This window comes from Corapipo altera, unplaced genomic scaffold, assembly GCF_003945725.1.
Source record: "Corapipo altera isolate COAL_440 unplaced genomic scaffold, ASM394572v1 59, whole genome shotgun sequence".
NCBI lineage: Eukaryota > Metazoa > Chordata > Aves > Passeriformes > Pipridae > Corapipo > Corapipo altera.
In genome coordinates this window covers 810,679-833,207 of record NW_020884917.1, presented here as the reverse complement: position 1 = coordinate 833,207, position 22,529 = coordinate 810,679, and the positions used below count along the sequence as shown (strand labels likewise).

General features: G+C 38.5%; 1 protein-coding gene across 2 annotated transcripts in view; it reads left to right on the top strand.

Moving 5' to 3' along the window:
- Window positions 1-684: 684 nt before the first annotated feature.
- The window catches only part of PDCD6IP (programmed cell death 6 interacting protein), a 34,898-nt gene continuing 13,053 nt past the window's right edge, over window positions 685-22,529 (top strand). Inside the window, exons 1-8 of one of the 2 annotated variants that reach the window (XM_027655970.1) lie at window positions 685-1,005; window positions 7,589-7,643; window positions 9,386-9,455; window positions 12,735-12,862; window positions 13,456-13,609; window positions 16,733-16,833; window positions 18,468-18,584; window positions 21,505-21,727. In XM_027655970.1, the coding sequence (XP_027511771.1) occupies window positions 800-1,005; window positions 7,589-7,643; window positions 9,386-9,455; window positions 12,735-12,862; window positions 13,456-13,609; window positions 16,733-16,833; window positions 18,468-18,584; window positions 21,505-21,727 (1,054 nt within the window). In that variant the 5' untranslated portion in view covers window positions 685-799. Of the gene's footprint in view, window positions 1,006-7,588; window positions 7,644-9,385; window positions 9,456-12,734; window positions 12,863-13,455; window positions 13,610-16,732; window positions 16,834-18,452; window positions 18,585-21,504; window positions 21,728-22,529 lie in introns of both variants that reach the window. The other variant, XM_027655969.1, reaches the window with a different exon arrangement.

Genomic DNA, 22,529 nt, shown 5'->3' with positions numbered 1-22,529 from the left:
AGGTCTTGGAGTCTCCCTCTCTGGAGACTTTCCAAACCCACCTGGACACATTCCAGTGTGACCTGCTCTAGGTGACCCTGCCTTGGCAGGAGGGTTGGATTAGATGATCTCCAAAAGTCCCTTCCTACCCTAACAATTCCGTGATTTTGTGTTTGTACACTTGGCTAATCTTTTGTTTTAAGGATAAGGGAAGACAATCCCAAGAAGAATGGGCTGTCTGGGAAGAAACAGCAGAAGTGAAGTCAACAGAACTGAGCGGTAAGTGAGGGAAAGGTAATTCCAGCTGTGGGATCGCAACCACCGACTCATTGACCACCTACTCAAAAGGGACCCCAGATTCAAACGGAGGGAAGAACTGCGTCTGCGGACTAATTAGCACGAGAAGAGAGAGATATAATTACGAAATAGGGGTTGGAGTACTAATTAATAGAAAAGTTATGTAATGTAGAACTAACGAACGCTGATGCCTTTGTCTGTTAAAATGTACAGACAACGTAAAGTTTTGACGACCGGCCGAGCCAGCCCTTCCTCGGCTATCCCCCTACCCCGTGCCGTGCGCACAGCAGCACAAGTGTCTCCCCCCGGGAACCTCTCCCTCAGCCATTCCGTCCCTCCCGAGCCTCTCCCACAGCCGCTCCCTCCCTCCCTCCCCGAGGCGGTGCCTGCGGAGCGGGTCGGGGGGCGGGGCGCAGTGCGCCTGCGCGGCGCTCCCGGAAGCGGCGGCGGGGCAGGGACTCCGCGCTGCGGTGAGAGGGGCCGGGGCGGCGGCGGCGGCTCTGCCCGCCGGGCGGCGACGGACATGACGAACTTCATCTCGGTGCAGCTCAAGAAGGCCTCGGAGGTGGACCTGGCCAAGCCGCTGTGCAAGTTCATCCAGCAGAGCTACCCGGGCGCCGAGGCACAGGCCGAGCACTGCCGCGCCGCCGAGGAGCTCAGCCGGCTCCGCAAGAGCGCGCTCGGCCGCCCGCTCGACAAGCACGAGAGCGCGTTGGAGACCCTCCTCAGGTAGGGCCCTCGCCATCCCTCTTCCTCCATCTCCCCCAGCCCTGGGTCCCTGTGGGGCCCCGGCGGCAGCTGCGGGCCTTGGGCGTGGCGGAGCCGGAGCCAGGTGCGGGCGGGCCCAGGTGTGGGCGGCCCTTCCTGCCGGGAAGAAGCGGCCGGGGCTGCTGGGCCGGCTCCGGCGGCCTGTGGGATGCAGGCGCCCTGGCGCTCAGGTGTCCTGCAGCATCCCGGGGTCCCCCCGCCCTCGCTGCGCCGCTCGGGTGTCGTGGGATGTCACATGATGGCAGCGCGGGCGGGGGGGGGAGCGTCCCCTTCCCAGTGTTTGTGTCGTGCTAGGAGCTCTTGGATCTAGAAATCGTAAAATCATAAAATGCTAAGGGATTGGAAGGGAGCTTAAAGATCATATCGTCCCAACCCCCCCTGCCGTGAACAGGGACACCTTCCATTAGACCAGATGGCTCACGGCCTTATCCAACCTGGTCTTGAATGCTGTGAGGGATTGGGCATCCACAACCTCACTGGGCAACCTGTTCTAGTGTCTAAACACCCTCACTGTAAAGAATTTCTTCCTAATATCGGACATAAATTTCCTCTCTTTGTTTGTACCCACAACAGACCATTTTACTTTTCCAAGAGAGGAAAACTTTTACCTTTTGCTGTTACAGCTTTCTTTTCACTTCCCTTTCAGTTTTCAGTGTGGGTTTGTTTTTGTTTTTTTTTGTTACCATGTTGATGTTTTTGTTACTTAGTTGCTATGTTTAGCAGCTTCTTGATTTATTTGCTTCTAAAGTTATTTGCAAAGTCACATCCTCTTTCTTTTTTCTACTTAACACTGTCAGAAAGTTTAGTGGGGCCTCTGTGGTGCTGTAGTTATCATGAGCAAAAGATTCATCTCTGCCATCTGCCTGGTAATCTGCATAAAGTCTGTCTTAGGACAAACTACTCCATCATCTGCAAAAGCAGTCGCTCTTTCCTATTTCTATAGAACATTTATGGATTGCAGTATTGACAGGAAAGATAAGGAGCTACTGGAGAGGGTCCAGTAATTGTTTTTATCCATCCAAAGATGATTAGAGATCTGGAACATCTCTCTTACGAGGAAAGACTGCAGGAGGGCCTGTTTAGTCTAGAGAAGAGAAGACTGAGAGGGGATCTCATTAATGCATATAAATAACTCAAAGGTGGGTGCCAAGAGGAGGGTGCCAGACTCTTTTCGGTGGTACCCAGTGACAGAATGAGGAGCAATGGCCAAGAACTAAAGTGTAAGAACTTCTTTGTATTGAGGGTGGCAGAGCACTGGATCAGGCTGTCCAGGGAGGTGGTGGAGTCTCCCTCTCTGGAGACATTCAGAGCCCATCTGGGCACCTTCCTGTGTGACATGCTCTGGGGGGGGGTTGGACTAGATGATCTCCAGAGGTCCCTTCCAACCCTATCAATTCTGTGCCTTACTGTGGTAACCCCGTTGTTCTGTTTCTCTGTGTTGGAAATATTTTGAGCCAATGTATTTGCAGCTCATCTGCTCACTGAGGTCACTATGATTCATTCACTAGATTAATACTAAGTACACATTTCTATTTACAAAGCTGGGATCAAACATTTGCACTATCAAAAATGCATTTTTACATAGTGGCAGCAACTTGTTTTTTTTATTTTGAAGGAAAAAAGATAGAGGAATTTTCTATTATAGGGAGAAGTGATACTTGTAGACACACTTCTGTAATATTATGAACAAGTAAAAATACACTTGATGTTCACTAGAATCTCTTATTTATAAAATTTAAAAACTGAAGAGAAATGGAGAAGAAACAAGTACCTTGTTAAAAAGAAGGCAAGTATTGTGAAATAAGTTACTGATGTTTTTTGAGCTTATCAACCCTTCACTGGGTGTTTGGACTATAAAAGCTATGACTGTACTGATCATGTTTTACAGTATCTTTGTAGTTTCCTGTTCTGTTCCTGTCTTATTGCTGTGTATGCTTTTGAAGCTACTTGTGTTTATGCCTGTTGAAGGTTGGGGAAATTGTGAGCATCTGTGAACTGAAAGAGGGACTTTGCCAGCCAAATTGAAAAGCATATTATTATCTTTCCTTGAATGCTGGAAATGAGCTGCTTTTTCTGAAGGTGCCTGTCAGGTTTGCCATTAGTTTCTGTCTGAAATCCCTGTTTGGCCCAGCCACACTTATCATTTCATCCTATTTAGCAGTTGTTCTACATGACCAAAAGAAGGCAGCCCTCTTTTCAATTCTGGTCCTTATGCTTTTTCTGGAAGGCAAAGTGTGCACATGGCATTCTGAACATCTTGAATGAGTTCAGTGGAAGGTCAGATGAACATCAGAGCTGGTGCAAAATAAAGAGAAGTAGTGTTGCTGAAAGCCAAGGGGCTGAGCAGGACCTCCCTCTTTTAGTGCCAGCAAATTATTAAGTGAATTTATCCATAATATGCAACTTCACCTCAGATTTTCTCTCTGAATAATGAAAGGAAACCACTTGCAATTTCATAATTACCAGTTTTGAGCCAATTCCATATGCAGAGATCTGTTCTCTGCTGGTGATCAGTGACCAGCAGGTGAATTTAGGTGGTCCAGATGCTGTTGCAGTAGTCAGGAGCTGTTGAATGTGGCTCTGCACCAGTGTAAACATGAAGTGTTATCCCTTCCATGCAGAAGCTCCTCTCTTAAAACATCTGCATTTTAAATTGTATTACTTGAGAATATTTGTTTATTTTGTAGTGGAAGTGAGAAGGTCTGAACTAACTATAAGTTAGAGAACATAAAACAATCAGATGTATGTTTTCCCTTATTTCTTAACAAGTTATGGGTGGCTTGTTCCTGTCTGATCATTTATAGTCATATATTTATGTGCTGGAAAATAAGTTTGCTCTTAATCTGTGAAGACGATTCTGACATATATTCTGTTAAGTATTGTGCAAGGCACAGTTGCTTTAAGAAGTCTAACTGTCTGCACATTCAGAAGTTTGAAGTATCTATTTGAGCTTATGACAGAAAGAACACAAATGCTTGAGTGCCATGTTTCCTCTGAAAATTTCCTTACCTCTCCAGTTTCTCATATTTTCCTGGTGCTATTTAAGAGTGGTACTCAGTCTTATGTTTAAGTAACAACTTTAGCAAGATTTTCATTGAAGTTGAAGTTCAAAACTGGTTTGTTAAGGAAGTAAGGTTGGAAGAGCTAATTAAAACATGGATTTACATGTTACTTTGCATACATTTACTTCTTGGAGGCTTTTTATAGACCCTAATACCTAGTAGAGCATTGTAGACTATGTAGCTGTTAAGAAATGAGGGCTTAATCTTCTGCTAACTAATCTAGGATTTGCCCTTGGTTTTGTAATTTTTAGAAGCCTTGTTTTGATCAGTAGTCACTACAGATTTTTTTTTCTTTTATGGAAGAAATTAACTCAGTGCAGCCACATTTCCTAGACAAGCACTGTCCAGTAAAACTTTAAAAGTGAGTGGTGTGCTGTTGTTCAACTCCTGAATGCAAAGCTTGTCTTGGAGAAGTGTTTGAGATACCCAGTGAAAAGGGGCATAGTGTAACTGGGAAAGACTCAGCCTGCTTCCAAGCTTTCTTTGTTTTGTGAGAATCTGAGCACTCTGAAGGTGACGTAGGTGTGCTTGGTACAGATGTTTCTCCTTAAATTCTGTCATAGCAGATTTGATTCAGTGGTATTTTTCTTTTTTTTTTTTTTTCTTCTGAGTGTAATTATAGCTTCAAGGGGTTCCTTGCTTCCTCTAATATTAAAGCTAGCCTGGACCTAATTTCCTTTTTCTGGAAACATGGGGTGGTGGTGGTACAACTTTAATTGGTTTAATTTTGCTAACAACTCCTGCAGTTGTTTTTTAAAAAAAAGAAAGGGGGGGGGGGGGGGAAGGGTAGTGCATGGTTTTATTTTGATTGTTCGAATTCTCTGAGAGCTAAAAGTTGCAGTTGTGGTTTCCCACTGGGAGTTTGGGACTCTGGTTCTTATCTCGAAGAGCAAAGATAGATCTTTTGTTCTCAGGGTCTTTTGAAGGGGATTTTTCTTTATGATTCTTTGGAGGAGGAACAGAATTTGAATTTCTTAATACAATACATATTTTAATTCTGATTTTAAACCTTCCAACTCATTTGATGACTGTTTTTTACTAGCATTTAGAAGTGTGTAATGCCTGTTTTGATGAGAGATTGTTGTACTTTGAGCATTAGATCTGTGTTGCCCCCCCTGCTGTAGCTCTAATTCATCAGTTGCACAGCCAAACAACACTCAGCTGTGTTGTGCCTTGTGTTCTTTGTGTTTTGATAGTTAGATTACTGTAAATTTAGTTTTAAATTACACCTTTGTGTTTACCCTCATCTTTCTATGTGTAACTGAGTTGTGCATCAAATGTGGTCTTTTCTCCTGTAGTTATTTTCTTTGTACTGCTAGTTTTACATTGTCCTGGGGTTAACATTTTCATTTACCATTTTATATGTTCATACCGTTATATTTATACTGCTTACATTTATAAAACCAGAAAACTTCACGCTTGTCTTCTGTTTTTCTTTTTGTCTTCAGAACTTTAAAGAGCTCTTAAATCTTGAGTAGAATTTCAAGTTCTCTAATAAAAAGAAATGACATCGCACGCTTAAAATAGTAAAGAAAATAGTAACGCAAATTCTGGACTTGTTTAAAACAAACCAAATGAAAAGCCCTATGTTGTTGGTAATTATTGATGCTAAACGCAGCAATGTGCGTGTTTAGGAGGAGCATACACCTCTTTAGCTTATTTTCTCTGTGGTTGTGTTGACATACAAAGAACAGTCTGTTTGCAGGCGGCTCAGGCTTGGGCACACCCGGCTTCCCAAGGACATTTGACAAGCTTTGCTTCTTGACTGTGTCTTCATGGCAGATGAGGACACTGTAATCGTGGGATGTGGGAAGACAGCTTGGCTTTAGTGGTGGCTTTTGGTTAACAAATTAAATTGAGGCAGGATGAACAGCATGCAAAGTCTCCTTTTCTCTGTGATACGATGCGAAAACAACTGTGTTGAGATCAGATGAAGGCAATGAAGAAAGTGTGTTTAAATATAGTAGTTGCAGTGATATTCAGTGGTTATTATTTTTAACTAAACCTTTCACATATACTTGATAAATTGTTTACTCTTGTTTAAACTGCTGTCACAGTAAATATCCACAGACTTTTATTTCCTTTTCCTTTTTTTTTTCTTTTTTTTTTTTCTTGTAACCGTACAAGGTTATTAGTGGAGGCCCTGTTGGGTCCTGCAGATTGTTGTAGTATATTGATATGGCTTAGTATATTGATATGGCTTAGTATATTGATATGGCTTAGTATATTGTGTCTTAAATGCAGTGGCTCTGTTGAACTCAGAAACCAGTAGTATTATATACACTAGCAGATGTAATTAACTGAAGAATACACTAAACCTATTTTTATTGTTGCATATGAGTTTTGAAAATGCTTCTTGAAATTTTAAACATTTATTGACTGCACAACATAGGTCTTGTGCATGTGCTTCGTGCCTGTATCGGTAGTGATCAATATTTAATAATGTAAGGAAACGGGAACAATGTTAATCCTATTTTGCAGACTGTGAAAGTCATCACTGGAAGGTGTTTTGTATATTGGGAACATAAAGTCTTTAAAAAAAATTTGACCAATATAATGTTGAGTGTTCGCCCATATGGCATATGCTACAGGAAGAGTATAGGAAGCAGACTTCACGTATTATGTGTTCTTAGCAGTTGGCAGTTGAAAGGTTTTGAATTCTGCATCCAGCCTGTCATGTTAAACAACTGGTGCAGGTGTAGGGTACCACTCTGGAAAACTGTGAACTGCTTACTGTTGCCTGGATAGATTGTGGGAAGGACTATGCTATACTTGCTGTATTATCGTTCTGGCATTCTTTCATAAACATCTTCCACTGTGACTAGGGAAAATATTGGCACAGAGAAACTTTTAGTTTTGATTCATTGTGAGTGCTAGAATATACTCCAATGAAAACTAAGTTTACAACTAAAGAATTTTATCAACTCTAGTTGGTGCTGTGCAAGACAAACGGCATCTATCTCAAAGGCATCGAAGTTGAAATGGTTGAGCCTGAATTTGCAGGGGAGTGGGTTGTAATGCTCAGATCAAGAGAGTACAGTGTAGCATGTTAATGTTATGTTAAGTGCTGCATGCAATTTACTTTTGCAGCACGGCTTAATGTACTCTTTGTCTCCCTGTGTGAATATAGGGACTCCTATGCATGATACTCTCTTCTAATCCACCCTCCATCAGGTAGTGGAATGGGTCAGTTTTGTCGCAGCTTTGTCTGTGATACTCCTTTACATCGGAGTAAGACAGGGTTTCCACATTATCTGTGAAAGAGTACCTCCTGTTGAACTTGTTCCTCTACTGAAAAAATCCCTTTAGGCAGAAATTCTGTCTGGCCTGTAAATCTGCCATAGTTACATATGAGCTTCACAAGTTGTGTGTAGGATTTTTGTGCTCTTTTCCTTACCTTACGTGCCAGCTTAAGAAACAAAACTGTTAATTTGATTTATCTAATAGCTGTTTCTTTCTTTTTTTTTTTTTTTTTTTCACAGATACTATGATCAACTGTGTTCAATTGAACCAAAGTTTCCATTCTCTGAAAATCAGGTAAGAAGACTTACCAAACCCGTAAACTGAATCATGGCACCCACAATGTATGACTTCCAAGCCTGTACCTAATCTTCTACAGGGTACTTCTCTCAGACAAGTCATTTAATCTCTTTGAGCCTTATTTTCCTAATCTCTGGTTATTTTCTAGCTGGTGCTTGCATATAGTCTATACTGAAACTTCCCCTCTAGTGGCCATAACTGCCTTTGTACAGGTTCAGAAACATTTTGGTTTTGGCTAGTGATCACTGTGGTCTAGGTCAGAAAGAGTTGTGCTGTGCTGATTCCTGTTTTTCCAGAAGTCTATTTCATACTATGTTCTAAAGGCTTTTTAAAACATAATTTCTATGGGATGCAATATGATCTTTGGTTTTTGAAGCACAGATGTTTCATTCACAACACCTAACAGAATAAGCCATGTAAGAGCTTAGCACTGTATTCCTGCCTCTGTATCTACAAATGACAGTTTTTATATAGGCATGGTGTTCATTAGGGTTTAGGGGTTTTTCTTCTGCCACATTTTTTTAGAATCCCGAACCTACAGAGAAATTCAGCTGAACTTCTGCCTATTGAAGCCTTCCTCAGATGGAAACGAATAGATCTGTAGGCTCCTGTATTTTGGTGGAAAAAGGTGTGGGTTTTCTTTGGGTGTGTTTAGAAATATGACAGAATTTATATTTCTTTCTGCATTAAATCATGTTTAAATGGTAATACTGTGATTAAAAGGAAAAATTTCTTTCTGTCTTACAGGTTATAAGTAAGGGAATAATTTTAATACTGTTCTAACTTCTACATGAGCTTTGCATGTAGCTGCATTCACCTGTAGCCAAGAACAGCACTTTGATTTTCAGTGTGCAAATGATTTGATATGATAATCTGCAAACCCTGGGATAAGGAAAACTGGAGAACTTAGAGAGCAAGATCTGCCATATCTGTAAACTGTTCCATTCAAGGGAAGAAGTAGTCAGTAGAAGCAGCAATGAACAGCTTGGGACCAGAACTTCCTTTACTAGCATTGCTGCTAGAGGAAAATACACTATCAACCAGTACCCTGTAGCTTCTGAAGTAATTCTCCCCAAGCACTTCAAACTGAGGATTTTTGCTGCCTTTTCTGGTTTGATACCAGTTGCCTACCTGTTGATCAGCTGAATAAGGAATCAAATTGTGGAACTTGAAAGCAGATTCTATTAAGCATTTGCATTGTCTGTGGAATATATGCTGGAAGTAGAAATAACACACACTGTTTTATTCTCTTTCCTGAGGGCATTTCCTGATAATGCTGCTATTGAATTCACTCGTAACAATGAGTGGATTTTGGTATTACAAAACAGATCCAAATAGGCTAGTAATTTGGAACAGTGGAAAATGCCTGGTTGGGTAGTTTCCTTAAAACTGTGACTATACCAGACCATCAGACTTATTGGGAAAGGAATGTCTTGGTTTGGAAACAAATTTATCTGTTGCTCACAATGTGAACAGAGCTGAAAGATAATTCTGAGAATTTCTGTCTTGTCTACTTGAAATGTTTTGAGCAAACTAGCAGGAAGGAAAAAAGATAGAATATTTTTTTTTTTTAATAACTCTTGATTTTCTAAAATTTCCATAATGTTTGTAATGCCACAAGTGAATGAAAAGTTTTATGTAATTCAAATGTAAGGGCTAAGTACGTAAATTTGGGATATTTTAAGAAGATTTTGTTTTTGATTTTAGAGGTAAAGATCTTTCTTTTTCTCAACTTTCAGGTCTGTGTAACATTTACCTGGAAAGATGCTTTTGATAAAGGATCACTTTTTGGAGGATCTGCCAAACTGGGTATGTGAATATATCGAAAACTCAAGTATTAATGATACTAAACTTTTGAGAATATTTTTATATAATTGAATTGGTAATAGTCTTTCTAGTATTTTCAACATAGCTTTTCAATGAATTCAACTATATTAGTAATGAATTAATCACTTCAACATTGGTAATGAACAAATAGGCACCATGCAAAGAATTATTATAAAATTGAGATTTAATATTAGATTCCCAGAGGCACAAAGAGATCTGCAGTCTGGTAGTAGTTGTACTATCTCCTTCTCAGACTTTTTCTGGGAACGACCCCAATTGATATTAATCAAAATTGTTTGTGTTAACATTAAGATTCAGTAGTAAGTTTTTGGTAATCCAGCTTTTACTGGTCTAAATTAGTAAGATCATTATGAAATGTGATTGTGAGTGAGTGAGTCCCCTCCAGAAGGGGAGTGTTGGTAGCTGGCTTCAGTAACCTAACCTTGATACCACATTTTGTTCAAGAGAATAGAATGATTTGCCCATGTTCTGAAATTATTCTTCTATCACTTCTTTTAAAAATATTTTCATACAGATTTGAAAACTTGGAAAGAAAAAAAAATTGTATTTGTTTCCTGCAAACTTAAGGAGTTTGATTTGTTTTAGTCATAGAGGGGCAATTCCGCACTACAAATTCAGGATCATTAAATGGATTTGGGACACTTGTCAGTAGAGAAGTAAAAATGAATAATTTTGAGTTAAATGAGGAGCTGTTCAGTCATGTGTCATCATTCTTTAGTATTTCTGTTTATACCTATAACTTTAGTATTTCTATTTATACCTATATCCTGACTAACATTACAAGATGAGCAACGCAATTTTGAAGCTTTAGACAAAGCCTGAAAAAAATGCTAGAGTGCTTACTCTGTTTTTATTTTTGAAGTTCTTGCATCCTTTCTATAGTTCTCTGTTAACAACCACTGAAAGTTTTTGCAGTTTTCTATGTTCTGCATTCCCTGCTGAAGTTGTGCTTATGTGAACTGTACGAGTATCAGTACACCACATTTGTATGCATACACAAGTCTTTGCTTTCTTTTCTAACTATTCTAAGAAGCCCTTCAGGATAACTGGAGGCCTTCATGAAGATGATGTGGGTTTTTTCTCAGAATTTGGTTCATCCTGTCTTCTTTGGGGCTAACATTTAATGAGGATGGAACCTGTTTCATAGTAAAGTTCAGAATATTTAGTTATGACTTAAACATACTTTGTGAATCACCAGAGATTTATAATAATTGTGAGGAAAAAAATCAGTAATCATAATGGTGATGATTCTCAGGATACCCTGAGAATTTGAATAAATATGATGTCACAGCATCTTGAGAAAGCTTGCTTGTCTGAAGGTTAATTATATGCTAGTCTAAATAATCTGGGAGGCAGATGGCCAGAGATTTATGTAGCAGTCCATGTGAAATACCAAAGAAATTCTTGACTGAGCTGTGAGTAATCCTCAGGTAACAGGCAGTGGAATAAATTTTATTTTGAAATTTAAAGCAGATCTTAGCGGAAAGACATTGACAAAAGAAGTCTTCTACTATCTGTCTTTACAGTGATGTGTCACAGTTTATCCAGATGCTATTATCCGGATTAACTACGCCATGTGTATATCTCTATTTCAGACCAGAATTAGCAGTGAGGTTTCCCAGTGTAAAGCAGAGTTTTCAGTTACTGAGGGAACAAAATTCCTCTTGACTTCTAAGAGGAGGTAGTCCTGTCTTCAGGTAGAAATTCACTGTAAAACTCCTGTGACTTCCATGGGAACAAGATGCAGGGATGTGACTTGAGAGTTCTGGCTCTTGCTGTGGTGGTGAACTCTTTGCTTCCCACCTTCCCCTGAATCCCAAGTCTGTATCACAGTGGTAGCTGACAGATACTGTGACTGCTTGGGAAGTGACCGAGTTCACAGCATGGCCTGTAATCTGAAATAAGTTAATAGGTAGTGCTATAAACAGATGAGTCTGTGGAATATCTGTACTGGTAAACAGTTGTTCTCACTGTAGTAAATCACACTTGAGGTGCAGTCCAGAGTATGAAGTAATTCTGCATTTAAGGTAATTTTGCACTTCAGAAACTTTAAAGCCATATTTTCTTTCCTTTCTTGTGGTTTTTTTTAGTCTTTTCAATGTTGTTTAAGTTTACAAGATCTTATTTTTAGAAAAATTCTGGAAAATAAACTTCAGAAGAGACATAGCTAGATAAGTGACTGTTATCTTCATGAGATACAGTGACTGTGCAATTCCACTCAGGGAAACAAAATGGGGAAAAATGGCATGTGAGATTTATGCCTGCTTGTCTGAAAGTTGAGTGCAGGTCAGGGAGCTCTAACAGAGAAACTTCAGAGATGTGTTAAATGAATTTGTACCTCTATAGAGAGGCTGGATATTAGTGAAATGAAACAAATGTGCATCTTCAGCGTGTTCATGTTTTAAGGATAACCGTACCTGGGTCTGTGAAACTGAAAATTCAGTAGTTGTCTCTTCTGTATTCTCCAAGAGTAGTGTCTACACTTTATAACACCAGTAGGAGACTAATAACTGCAGTGTTTGGTTTTTCCAGCACTTGCATATGGCACATAAGCTTTTTAAAGCAATTAATATATTCAAAATGGCTTCTGTTCAGGTATTTCTGGTTCTAGAAGTGTGGGCTCCATCCTCTGGAGCTGTAAAGTACTGCAGGAGTTGCATCCGGACAGGCTACACTGCTGTCTAGTGAGCTCAAGTTTTAATTAAGTAAATCCTTAAGTGTTTCAGTACATGCATAATGAAGATATTTTTCAGAATTTTCAGTCTAAAACAATAGCTTTGAGAATGAAAAATTCCCTATATTTCAATAGCTAGGAAGACAGACCATGTAAAAGTTTTTGTAATTGGACAGTTATTACAAAGTGATTAATGTGTGGAAGTTCATATTTCAGATTATCTCTCAGTAATGCTTCAAGAACCAAAAAGCTGCACTCTACTTATAAAGACTTGAAAATTATTTTGTGTAGATTTTCATGCTACTACTTTCATGCTTTAGGCCACTTTATGTAGTTCCTCACATGGAAACATTTTGTGGAAGTACTAAATTAGCCTATGTAAAGCCTTCAGAATGAAGATGACTTTGACTTTAAAAGTTCAGTATGTCTGGGGTTTTGTTAGTTTGTTTTTGCTTGAAACTGTTGATACCTTCACAGATAATAGTAGTGTTGGCCTCAGCTATAGGATGCTGGAGAACTGAAATTATTTTTTTAACAGTGGAGGTAACTGTCTGTCTTGATTGCAGCTCTGGCAAGTTTGGGATATGAGAAGACCTGTGTTTTGTTCAACTGTGGAGCACTGGCAAGCCAGATTGCAGCAGAACAGAATCTGGATAACGATGAAGGACTAAAAGCTGCAGCTAAGCACTATCAGGTAGAGAGGCTCCCTGCTTCTGCTTGTGAATTCAGAACTAGTAATCTTAGAACATCAAATAAGTATCTCTCAATTTTAAAACTATATATACACATGCATAAAAATATATCTATCTGTATGTATTTTCCTGCTCTTAATTGCAAAGATGGATTGGTTATGTACCTTGTCTTGTCTCATATTTTTTTACCAGATTTGGAGCATATAATTCTGTACGGTTCCCCATACTCCTTCCTTCAAGTATGTTGGTTAGCTAATAACCTTCAGCTTAAGATTTAATAATTTTAGCTAGTATAAGTTCTAGTTTTAACAAGTTATACAGTAATAATCTCTTCTTTATGGAATGCGTTAGAATTTCCATGTTTTTATGCCGTTAGGTGTAATCAATATACCTTTATTTATACCCTGTCATGATAAGTGTCTCAGTGTAAGGGGCTCCAAGAACAAGAGGTCACCAGGAGCTGTTTTTAGTGGCTAAAAAATAAATGGGAGACCATATACCAAAGACCTTTCTTCTGTATTTTTATATGTATTATGTTTGTAAGAGAGAAAATCTGAAAAAAATGAATGGTAATGTATTATTTTATTTTACTTAGTTTGCGAGTGGTGCTTTTCAACACATTAAAGACACAGTTTTGTCAGCCTTGAATCGAGAACCTACAGTGGACATCTCTCCAGACACAGTTGGGACTCTCAGTCTTATTATGTTGGCTCAAGCCCAAGAAGTCTTTTTTTTGAAAGCAACAAGAGGTATATTTTAATTTTTTGCTTGTCTGTTTAAGTTCACATTACAACTTCCACTATTAAGAGTGTGTAAAGGGCCTTTCTGAAGTTTTTATTTTTGCCTTTACTGATTCTCCCCTTGCTCCTTGCAGGTCATGAAACATGAATTACAGATATTTCTTAAGAATTTTTCTAAGGTTCACCTGACAATGCAGTTGTCCCATCTGCCTTTTTATGTCCAAAACCATTAGTCTTCATCTTTACAGAGGATTTTGCTGGATTATATTTGTTTCCATTCCTCTCTTGAGAACAAAAGAAATTGTCTTAAAGAAGTGAGAGTACTAGAAATTATGCATAAGGGGTCTTGCAAGTACTCCCCTCCTCATCTGTGGAGTGATTTCATGAGAATTTAGAAAGGAATGACTGTGCTAGGAAACAAAGGAAATTACCTAGGAGTTTGAGGGAAACAAATTCTGTTTGTTTGCTCCTACTTTTAACGGGGGAACTCTTTGACCAAATCTAATTTTTAGAATGCCCAGTTTATCCTGGAAAGGGAAATTCTGCAAGCAGAACAAAAAATTATTTCCCTAATTGTTAAAGGTTGATTGTGAAATACTCGTTCAGAGTCTGGATATTTTAATACAACTATTAGAGAACTTATGCTTTCAAAGAATTTTCCTGTGAAACAGTACTATCTTTGATACAAGATCTCTTGCTGCATTTCTCTCTCTATTTAGAGGAAGTTGTGCATCTAGAATTTACGGATATATAAAAGTAGAACTAAGGACATAGAGGTCATATGTAATTGCCCACAAATGGCTCTCTCTCTCCCCACATCATTTGGAATACAGTGGAGGAAGACATGAGTTATTTTACCTGGGATGTTTCTTGTTTTCATGGGGAAGATCTCTGAAAATTCTTGTAGCCTAGCCTTACTGGCTTTAGAGAATCTCAACAAGAAACTGTTGTCCTTCAGGAAAATGATAAATTATATCTATGTTCTTTATCATGTTGCTGGAGGTATTTTAGTCTCTGCTCTGAAATAAATTTGTATAACAAATGTCTGAAACTTTTCCTTCAGGACAGAGCAGATGCTTCCCTCATTTTACATGACAAATAGATTTTTCTGTCACCTTCTTGATTTCTTCTTTTCCAAAACGTGAAAAAGACAAAGCAAGTCTAATCCAAATGCCAGATGTGCCTGGTGAACTGAAGATTTTTGTGATTACTCCTAAGACCACAAGTCTGGCAGTGCTTGAAGGACAGAAAGGTTAATAATCATCTGACTATGAAGGCTGTAGATTTTGCCAGATTTAGAGGTTCTTTTCCCTGGGGGGAAAGACATTTTGGGAAGAATTGTGTTTGACAACATGGTTACCTTCAAAAACCTATTTTTCAAGTGGAAATCCTTCGAAGTTTGATCTCAAAACTGAAATTTAATTTCTTGCTGCATTGACTTATTTATCTTACTTGGAATGGTATTTCTGATAGAACTGAATTTATTTACAAGTTGAAAGAAAAAAGATGTGTTTGGCAAAAGTGAAATTGGTCAGTCAAATCTAACTCCCCTACATAACTACAGATAGTTTTTTTTTTTTTATTATTTCTGAGCCTTTCTTAATGTTTTCTTTAAATGTCTTTAAGTCTGCACATGTTTGCTGTTCTGTCTTAAGGCTTGTGTTGTAGCTGCAATATTTTAAAGATACGTGAGTAGTGAAAAGTTGGATAGTTTTTTCCTTTCTGATGGTGAAAGATATGTTTTGAGCTGTCTGCGTGGACAAATGAATCTCCTCTAACATTTCCTTTGTTAATGGAAATGTAGTTAGTGTGCTGGTATTTTTTTTTTTTTTTAATGCACAAGCTGTATGAAGGAAGATGCAACTACTACACACTTGGTGGAGCTAGAAGGACAGGTTTCTTAGATTTTGTGTAATTTTTTTGTAGATTTTAGATTTTTTGGTTTTATTAAATATTTAGTGCACCAGACAGAAACATTCTAGCAAAGAAGTAAGTTGATAGATCTTATGAGATCCTTTGTCATAGTTTGTCATCTAAACCCTCTTCACAGTGAAAAGATCTTTCTGGCATACCTTAAACATACTTACTTCATAGAAGGTAGATATATTACATCATAGCTTGTGCCTGAAACATTGTAAATAGATGTGTGAATATGCTGGTATGAACAGACCACTTAGGAATTATTTTGATTTAATTTTGGCAGACTAATTTCTGCAGAATTCCTAATCTCCCCATATGTCCCCACTTATACTTGTCAATCTGTCAGTACCTAAGAATCACCTGAGTCAGAGGATGCTTGTTTGTAAGGGCAGCTGTTTAGAGTGGATGGCCTGGGTTTGCACTGATTGCCTGCCTTCTTTTGGAAGGTTGAATTGCTAGTGCAGGCCAGAGGTTACCTTCATCTCCTTTATAAGAGGACCTATCTCCTGCATGAAAGAGAAGATAATGATTGTTACAGAATATTCCTATTTTAAGAGTTTGGGCTTCAGGAACAGAGTGAGGATGTGAGGCAGGGAATACCACTGCTGCTAGGCACGTGCAGCTCTGATATGAAGTAATGGTGTTTTATGTCTAGGAATGGTGTTTCTATATTTGCTGTAAGCTAACAGGGATGTGGACTGCAATGGAAAGGACCGGTCCCTTCTCCTCTTGGTGCAGTTTCTGTGAGTCCTGGCATAGAATTGGGTTAGGAACAGATCCTACTGAAAATAAGCTGTGTTTTGCTTGCTAGATTTCAGGTAAATTCTCTGACTATTGCTACACAAGTGCTTGTCCTGGCACAAGGAAGGGCTTGGAACAAGCTGCCAGAGTTCAGAGTGGGATTGTTGTATCTTTTATTGGCAGCTTGCATTGGTTTGAGGTGAAGTATCTCTCTTAATTCTGCATAAATGCCAGCAGCTGCCAAAAGATTTCTGGTACAACTGACTGAACCTTCAGTGTCATGATTGAAGTAGAAATTCTGGAAACTGCTGCTGGATGTCAAGAGAGAAGACTGGGAGTCTTTGAGTTATAATGTAAAGCTATATCCTTAAAATGCAGTTGTTGCTGTTTGAAGATGAACCAGTCACCTGTTCAGTTGTAAAAACTGATGATAATCTCAACTGTTCTTTGTTTTCTCTCCTTCTCCCCCAGATAAAATGAAAGATGGTATCATAGCTAAACTAGCAAATCAAGCTGCGGATTACTATGGTGATGCTTACAAACAGTGTCAATATAAAGATACTTTGCCCAAGGTTAGTAACTCATGGAAATAATGTGGGACCTGTTGTTACTGTGAATAACTATTATTGTTTACAATATACTTGATGAAATACACTTAAAATATATCCTCAAGAAGAGCTGACATATTGCTACGTTTAAGGAAAATGAAACTGTAATTTGAAAAAACTGAAAAATCTAGGGGGTAAAAGGTAGTGTGTTTTTTTAAATAAGTAAAATCTTATTACATGAAGTGTGTTTATTTGTAACACATTTCATTAAAGTGAACTTGAAATGTTTATGGTGGCATTTAGGGATGCATTCTTAGAACTTAATGCCTTACTAAATCTGTTTTCAAACTAACACTTTCTGTTGAGGCTTAATTGGCTTCTAGTCTCAATGTTTTTGTGTGAAATTTGCTCTCATGTTGAGTCCAGCATGAATACAGTGGTGCTGTTCACTTACCTGCTGGTGAAAAACATGACTGGAAGTCAGTGTGTGTCCTCTGTCCTTCTGCCTGCCTCCTTTCTCCACCCCAAACCAATCTTGATACTTGTAAATTATCCCATGTAGTCTTGACTGTTTGTTTGAATGCTGTTGGTTTTGGAAGAGGTAGAAAGATCTCTTTTTCACGCTCTTAGAATATTTCACACTTAGGTATTATGTTTATGATGATTTCTGAGAGGTAGTGAGGCCACTGCTTTATCTTTTGTTGTTGTGTACCTTTCTAAGCAGTAGATATACTCCCTGTTCCAGTTGCAAAGTAATCTCTCGATTATTTCAAAGAATATAATAAGGTTTGCTGGTTAATACCAGCTCTGAGAACAGTTAATGTTTAGGAGTGTGACATAGAGGTTGATTTGGTGTGTTGAACTCCAGTTGCAAGGCCTCCCAGACAGCTTTCTCTTCCAAATTTACACTTTTTTAATTTTATTTTTTTCATCTCTGGGGGAAAACATCACTCTGGTTTTCCAGTGCTCCTTGATTTAAGAAATAAAACAGTAAGGCCAAATCCTTGATCTAAGACCATGTCTCTACTGTGAACTGCAGCATAATGTTTTCTTCATGTCTTTGTTGATACTCCTGCAAAGATAAGTGCATTTATATAGAAGTCTAAAAATGACTTTTCAGTTGCCTTCCATGTCAGTTGTTATTGGTCCTCTTTAATTGTTCTTTCCTTTCGTAACTGTAGAGTTACTTTCTCAATAAGACCTGCTGCTGTATTAAGTGTAATTACTTTTTTTGATTAAAAAGAAATCAAAACAAAAAAACCCAGAGGACCTATCTTTCCACTCACCTCTATTTTTTAAGAGCACTGTCTTGGCTTTGTCTTGGGGTTATTTGGGTGTTTTCTTGCAGCTGTCCTTTCTAATAGATGCATGCCTTTCTAATCTCTGAAGTAAATGTTGTGACTTCATGGCTTGAATTTAAATTGTAGTTCATTTACAATAAAGGACAGTAAGAATTTTACAACAGTGGATTAAAAAAATATTCAATCCATGCAAAGTCACATGGTCTCTGACATTTACCTCTAATGTTTTAACCTATCTAAACCATTAATTGGGTGATTCTAATTTCCTTTTCTTCTTCCTTTTTCTTCCTGCATCCCATGTTGTCTGTGGTGGTTAATGTGGTTGGACTTTCCCCTGGTCAGTATTTTTATTTCCAGGAGGTGTTTCCTGTTCTGGCTGCAAAGCACTGCATTATGCAGGCCAATGCAGAGTATCATCAATCTATTCTGGCAAAGCAGCAGAAGAAATTTGGTGAAGAAATTGGGAGGTTACAGGTGAGTAACTTGCTTTCTTCTCTGAAAAATATGGAAAAGCTTCAAGTCCTGAAAAGCTAACTCAGAGTTCTAAAATTCAATTAACTAAGAATGAAACATATTCAGAAGTTGCAGAGCATGTTTATCACATGAATCAAATTATTAGCAGCTGCATATTGGAGAGGTATCTCTGTAGCTTTTATAAAGATGTGTTTTAATGATTTTTGGACAGTCTGATAGTGCTTGACTTGTTAAATCTATATCTTTACAATTGCATAGGCTTCTTATCTCAGTATAACTAATATGACAGATTTGTTAATAAATTTTCCTAATTAATGTTAGTAAAAAAAATTCCCCTGATAATAAAATTCTATCTGGTCTGTACATAACTCCTTTGCTGCAATTCTGATTTAAACCTGAATAATTTTTGAAAACTATACCAACAGTTCTATTTTTATTCTTAATGGGTTTTTGCCTCTATATCTGGTTTCTAGAGGGACTCAGATATAGATGTTGTAATGAGTAAGATCTTCTCATGTTTTAAGCACAATAGAGAAAAAATGGCTAAAATTAACTCCTTTCTTCAAGTCCCCTAAAGCTTGAGAAAATAAATATGTGAAGTGCCACTTTGACTGATTTGTAGAATCCATGTGCAATATCTATTTATTGGTATGCAGGAGAGTTGACAGACTTATATAAGGCTATAAGATGATCATGTTGACATTTTGAAAGTTACTGTTACACTTTTATCAACTGGGTGAAGGTTGGAGCTTGAAACTTCTTTTTGTATCCTTGTTTTAACAATGAAGTGTCTATAACTTCTAATAGCAAGTTATTATGTTATGGCTGCATTAGTACATGATATATGAAGCTGTATCTGTTGCTTGTTCTGGAGTTTTGAATCTGCCTAGCAGACCTCCTTTTCTAGGACTTTACTGTAATAGAATATTAATTTTTTTTGGTTTTTTTTTTCGTCCTTACCCTGGACAAGTTTGGCTATATCAAATTTACTGTCATTGTTAAGCTGTATAGCAAATTAATTGTATCTGTGATTTTTCTTCACGTTGTGTAAGAGGAAGTACCCCTTCATGTTGAGTAGTAAAGGTGTGGATTATTTTTCTTGTTTGTTTGTTTTTTGTGAAACCTGAGGGAAAATACTCCCTTATTACTTACTTTAGGACTGCTTCATGAGCAGCACGTAGTCACAAGTTAAAACACAAGTGTTGTCTTAACTTTTAGCTTACTGAATGTATTAATTATTGTATCCTGTTCTCCACAGTGATTAAAATCCTGTTTCTGTAACTATCTAAATTAGAGGTTTAGTACCCTTTTTTTTTTAGTTTTTGAAAAATTCAGTTACTGTAAAGTAATCTCTTTCTTTATTTCCCATTTTAAAAGGTAGAATAATAATTGATTGAGAGGTGGGGGAGAGATGAATGTGTGGAAGTCAATAAACTAACATGATCCCAGTTTGGAGGCAAGAAACTGGAATGTTTTATTGGACTCACAAGTTCGTATTTAAAGGGTTTAGGATCTACATCTACATATTCAACAGGGGGTTGTAACTATTACAATTTATTACAAACAGGGGGCTTCAGGGGATGACGTAAGGGAAAAACCTGACTTAGGCAATTTGGGATTTTCACAGAGGTGACATCAGGGGAAAATCCAAGTTACACTTCTTGGGGTCTTAAGAATTACTCATGGGGGAAAACCCACTTTATCTTAGAGGGATTACATGAGGGGAACAGGTAACACAGAGGGAGAGATAAAACACACAAGGTCTTCTGCACAGGTTTGTTGAGATCAGGGCATGGTTTCTCCGGGCTTGGGCAGGACATTCCAAACCTGTGACATCAATGGATCCTTGTCTGGACTCTAGATGGAAGTTTTTTCCCAGTCTCTGTCAACCCAAGGCTTTTGTTTAAACCTAGCAGTTTTCTTTTTCTCATATCCAAATTTTTGGAATCCAACATGAATGGAACAATTTTAATTCTTTCAAATTAAAAAGTACGTATAGAGTCATAGAATATGCTGAATTGGAAGGGACCCATCAGGATCATCAGGTGGCCCTCCTTTGTACACTCTCTAACAGTGTAATATCTTTTTTATATATACTTTAATGCTGTTTGTTCTCCTCTCATTTTGTTTCTGGCAAATGCTAGTTTAGACTGTAGCATTGTATCAAACCAAAACGACTGTTGTGTGGCCTTTGGCACAATGGAAAGTGTCAAAAAATCTCAGCAAACTTCAAATACACTTCACTTCTAATGTAGGTCAGGTTCCACTTCACAGTCCCAAGAAGTCTGACTTTTTGAATTGTGAGTTTATGCAAATGTCAACTGAATTGCTTCTTAGTATTTTGGGTTTGCACATTCACAACACAAATGTGAATAAATTGTATGTAGGAAAACTGGTTTGGCTGAGCAGACAGGAATGAAGAGACAGCAGACCTTCTGTAGCTTCTGAACTCAGTGTAGTGGCAGATGTGAAAAGCAGGATTCTGGCCTCTTCATTTGTGGATGTGAGCAAGGGTTGAGAAGCAATTTGCAGTCTCTGCGGAAGCAAGCAAGGGTTTTATGAAACAACATGGAAATGACATGATGACATTTGGGTTTTTTGGTGAATAGGTGTCTGAGATATTATTGCCTCTAACTCAGGAGCACTTATTTTGGGTTTTGGGGCAGTCGTAGTGAGTCTATTGTGAGCTATTAATTTGGTTGCTTTTTATTTGTTTGTTTTTTCCTGATGAGATGATATTTTAGTGAGTAAGATATTTTTACTTTTTGATACATAATAGGAGAGAATATTTTCTTAAGGGAATAATAGTATTGATCGTACGTGTCGATAGTAGTTACTTGGCTAACTGGGAAGCTCATCTGTTTTTGAAAGGGAGAAAGAAAAGTTATTATTTTTACTGTATTTTAATTTTTTTTTTTAGCATGCAGCAGACTTGGTGAAAACAGTGGCATCTCGCTATGATGAATATATAAATGTTAAAGATCTGGTTGACAAAATCAACCGTGCACTTGCAGCTGCCAAAAAAGACAATGACTTCATTTACCATGACCGGGTTCCTGACCTGAAAGATTTGGAGTCCATTGGAAAAGCCAGTCTTGTGAAGTCTACTCCAGTTGTTGTACCCCTCAGTCAGAAATTCACTGGTAAGTGAAGTGTGTGGACTGCATGGGTGTATTCGTGCTTAATTACATATTGCTGCTTTTGGCCTGTGTTTGGCCCAGCCACCTGTGAGAGTCTGTTCTTTTCTGCCGAGTTATGAGAAAACAAGCACTGATAACGAGAACGTCATCCTTGAAGGAAGCATCTTGTATAAACTGAAATTAATTGGGGCCCCACTATTGGCTGACAGCCCTCCAAGGGCATTTGAAGGAGAAAGTGAAGAGGAGGAGGATGAAGTAAGCCCCCAGACTTGTTTAGGAAGGACCCCCTGAAGGTGTAGCACGCAGACATGGGGAAATTCCAGTGTACACGCGCGTGTGTAGAAGAGATACCACTAACATAACAGGGGGAGGGACCAAAGGCCTCTAGCTGGGTGATGCTGGCCACACTTGCTCAGGTGGATGTTACAGGTTAATTGTATAAAAAAGCAGATAGCTCTTGCTGGGAGTGAAATCAAGCTTCACATGGAGGACAACATTGCCTTTTTGGGGGGCGCCCGCTATCTTGTGAGGCTGCCGACACTCTGAGGATGCAGCTTCTGCTGTGGGGAATTCTAGGCTTCGGGGGTCAGGAAGGCAACCTCATAAGTAACACCTGAGTGAGTGGGGAGTTGTACTGAGGGCTTATTTCCCTCCTCTTTCCCTCTGGTTCTCATTTTGTTGACCACTTCTTTGTAATAAATATTGTTTTGTTTGAGCTTTCAACAGTGTACGGGTTTCAGTTTCAACCTTCTCCTGGCTACAATGGGTTGTTACCTTGTGAAACACGTGGCCACCAAAGTTCATG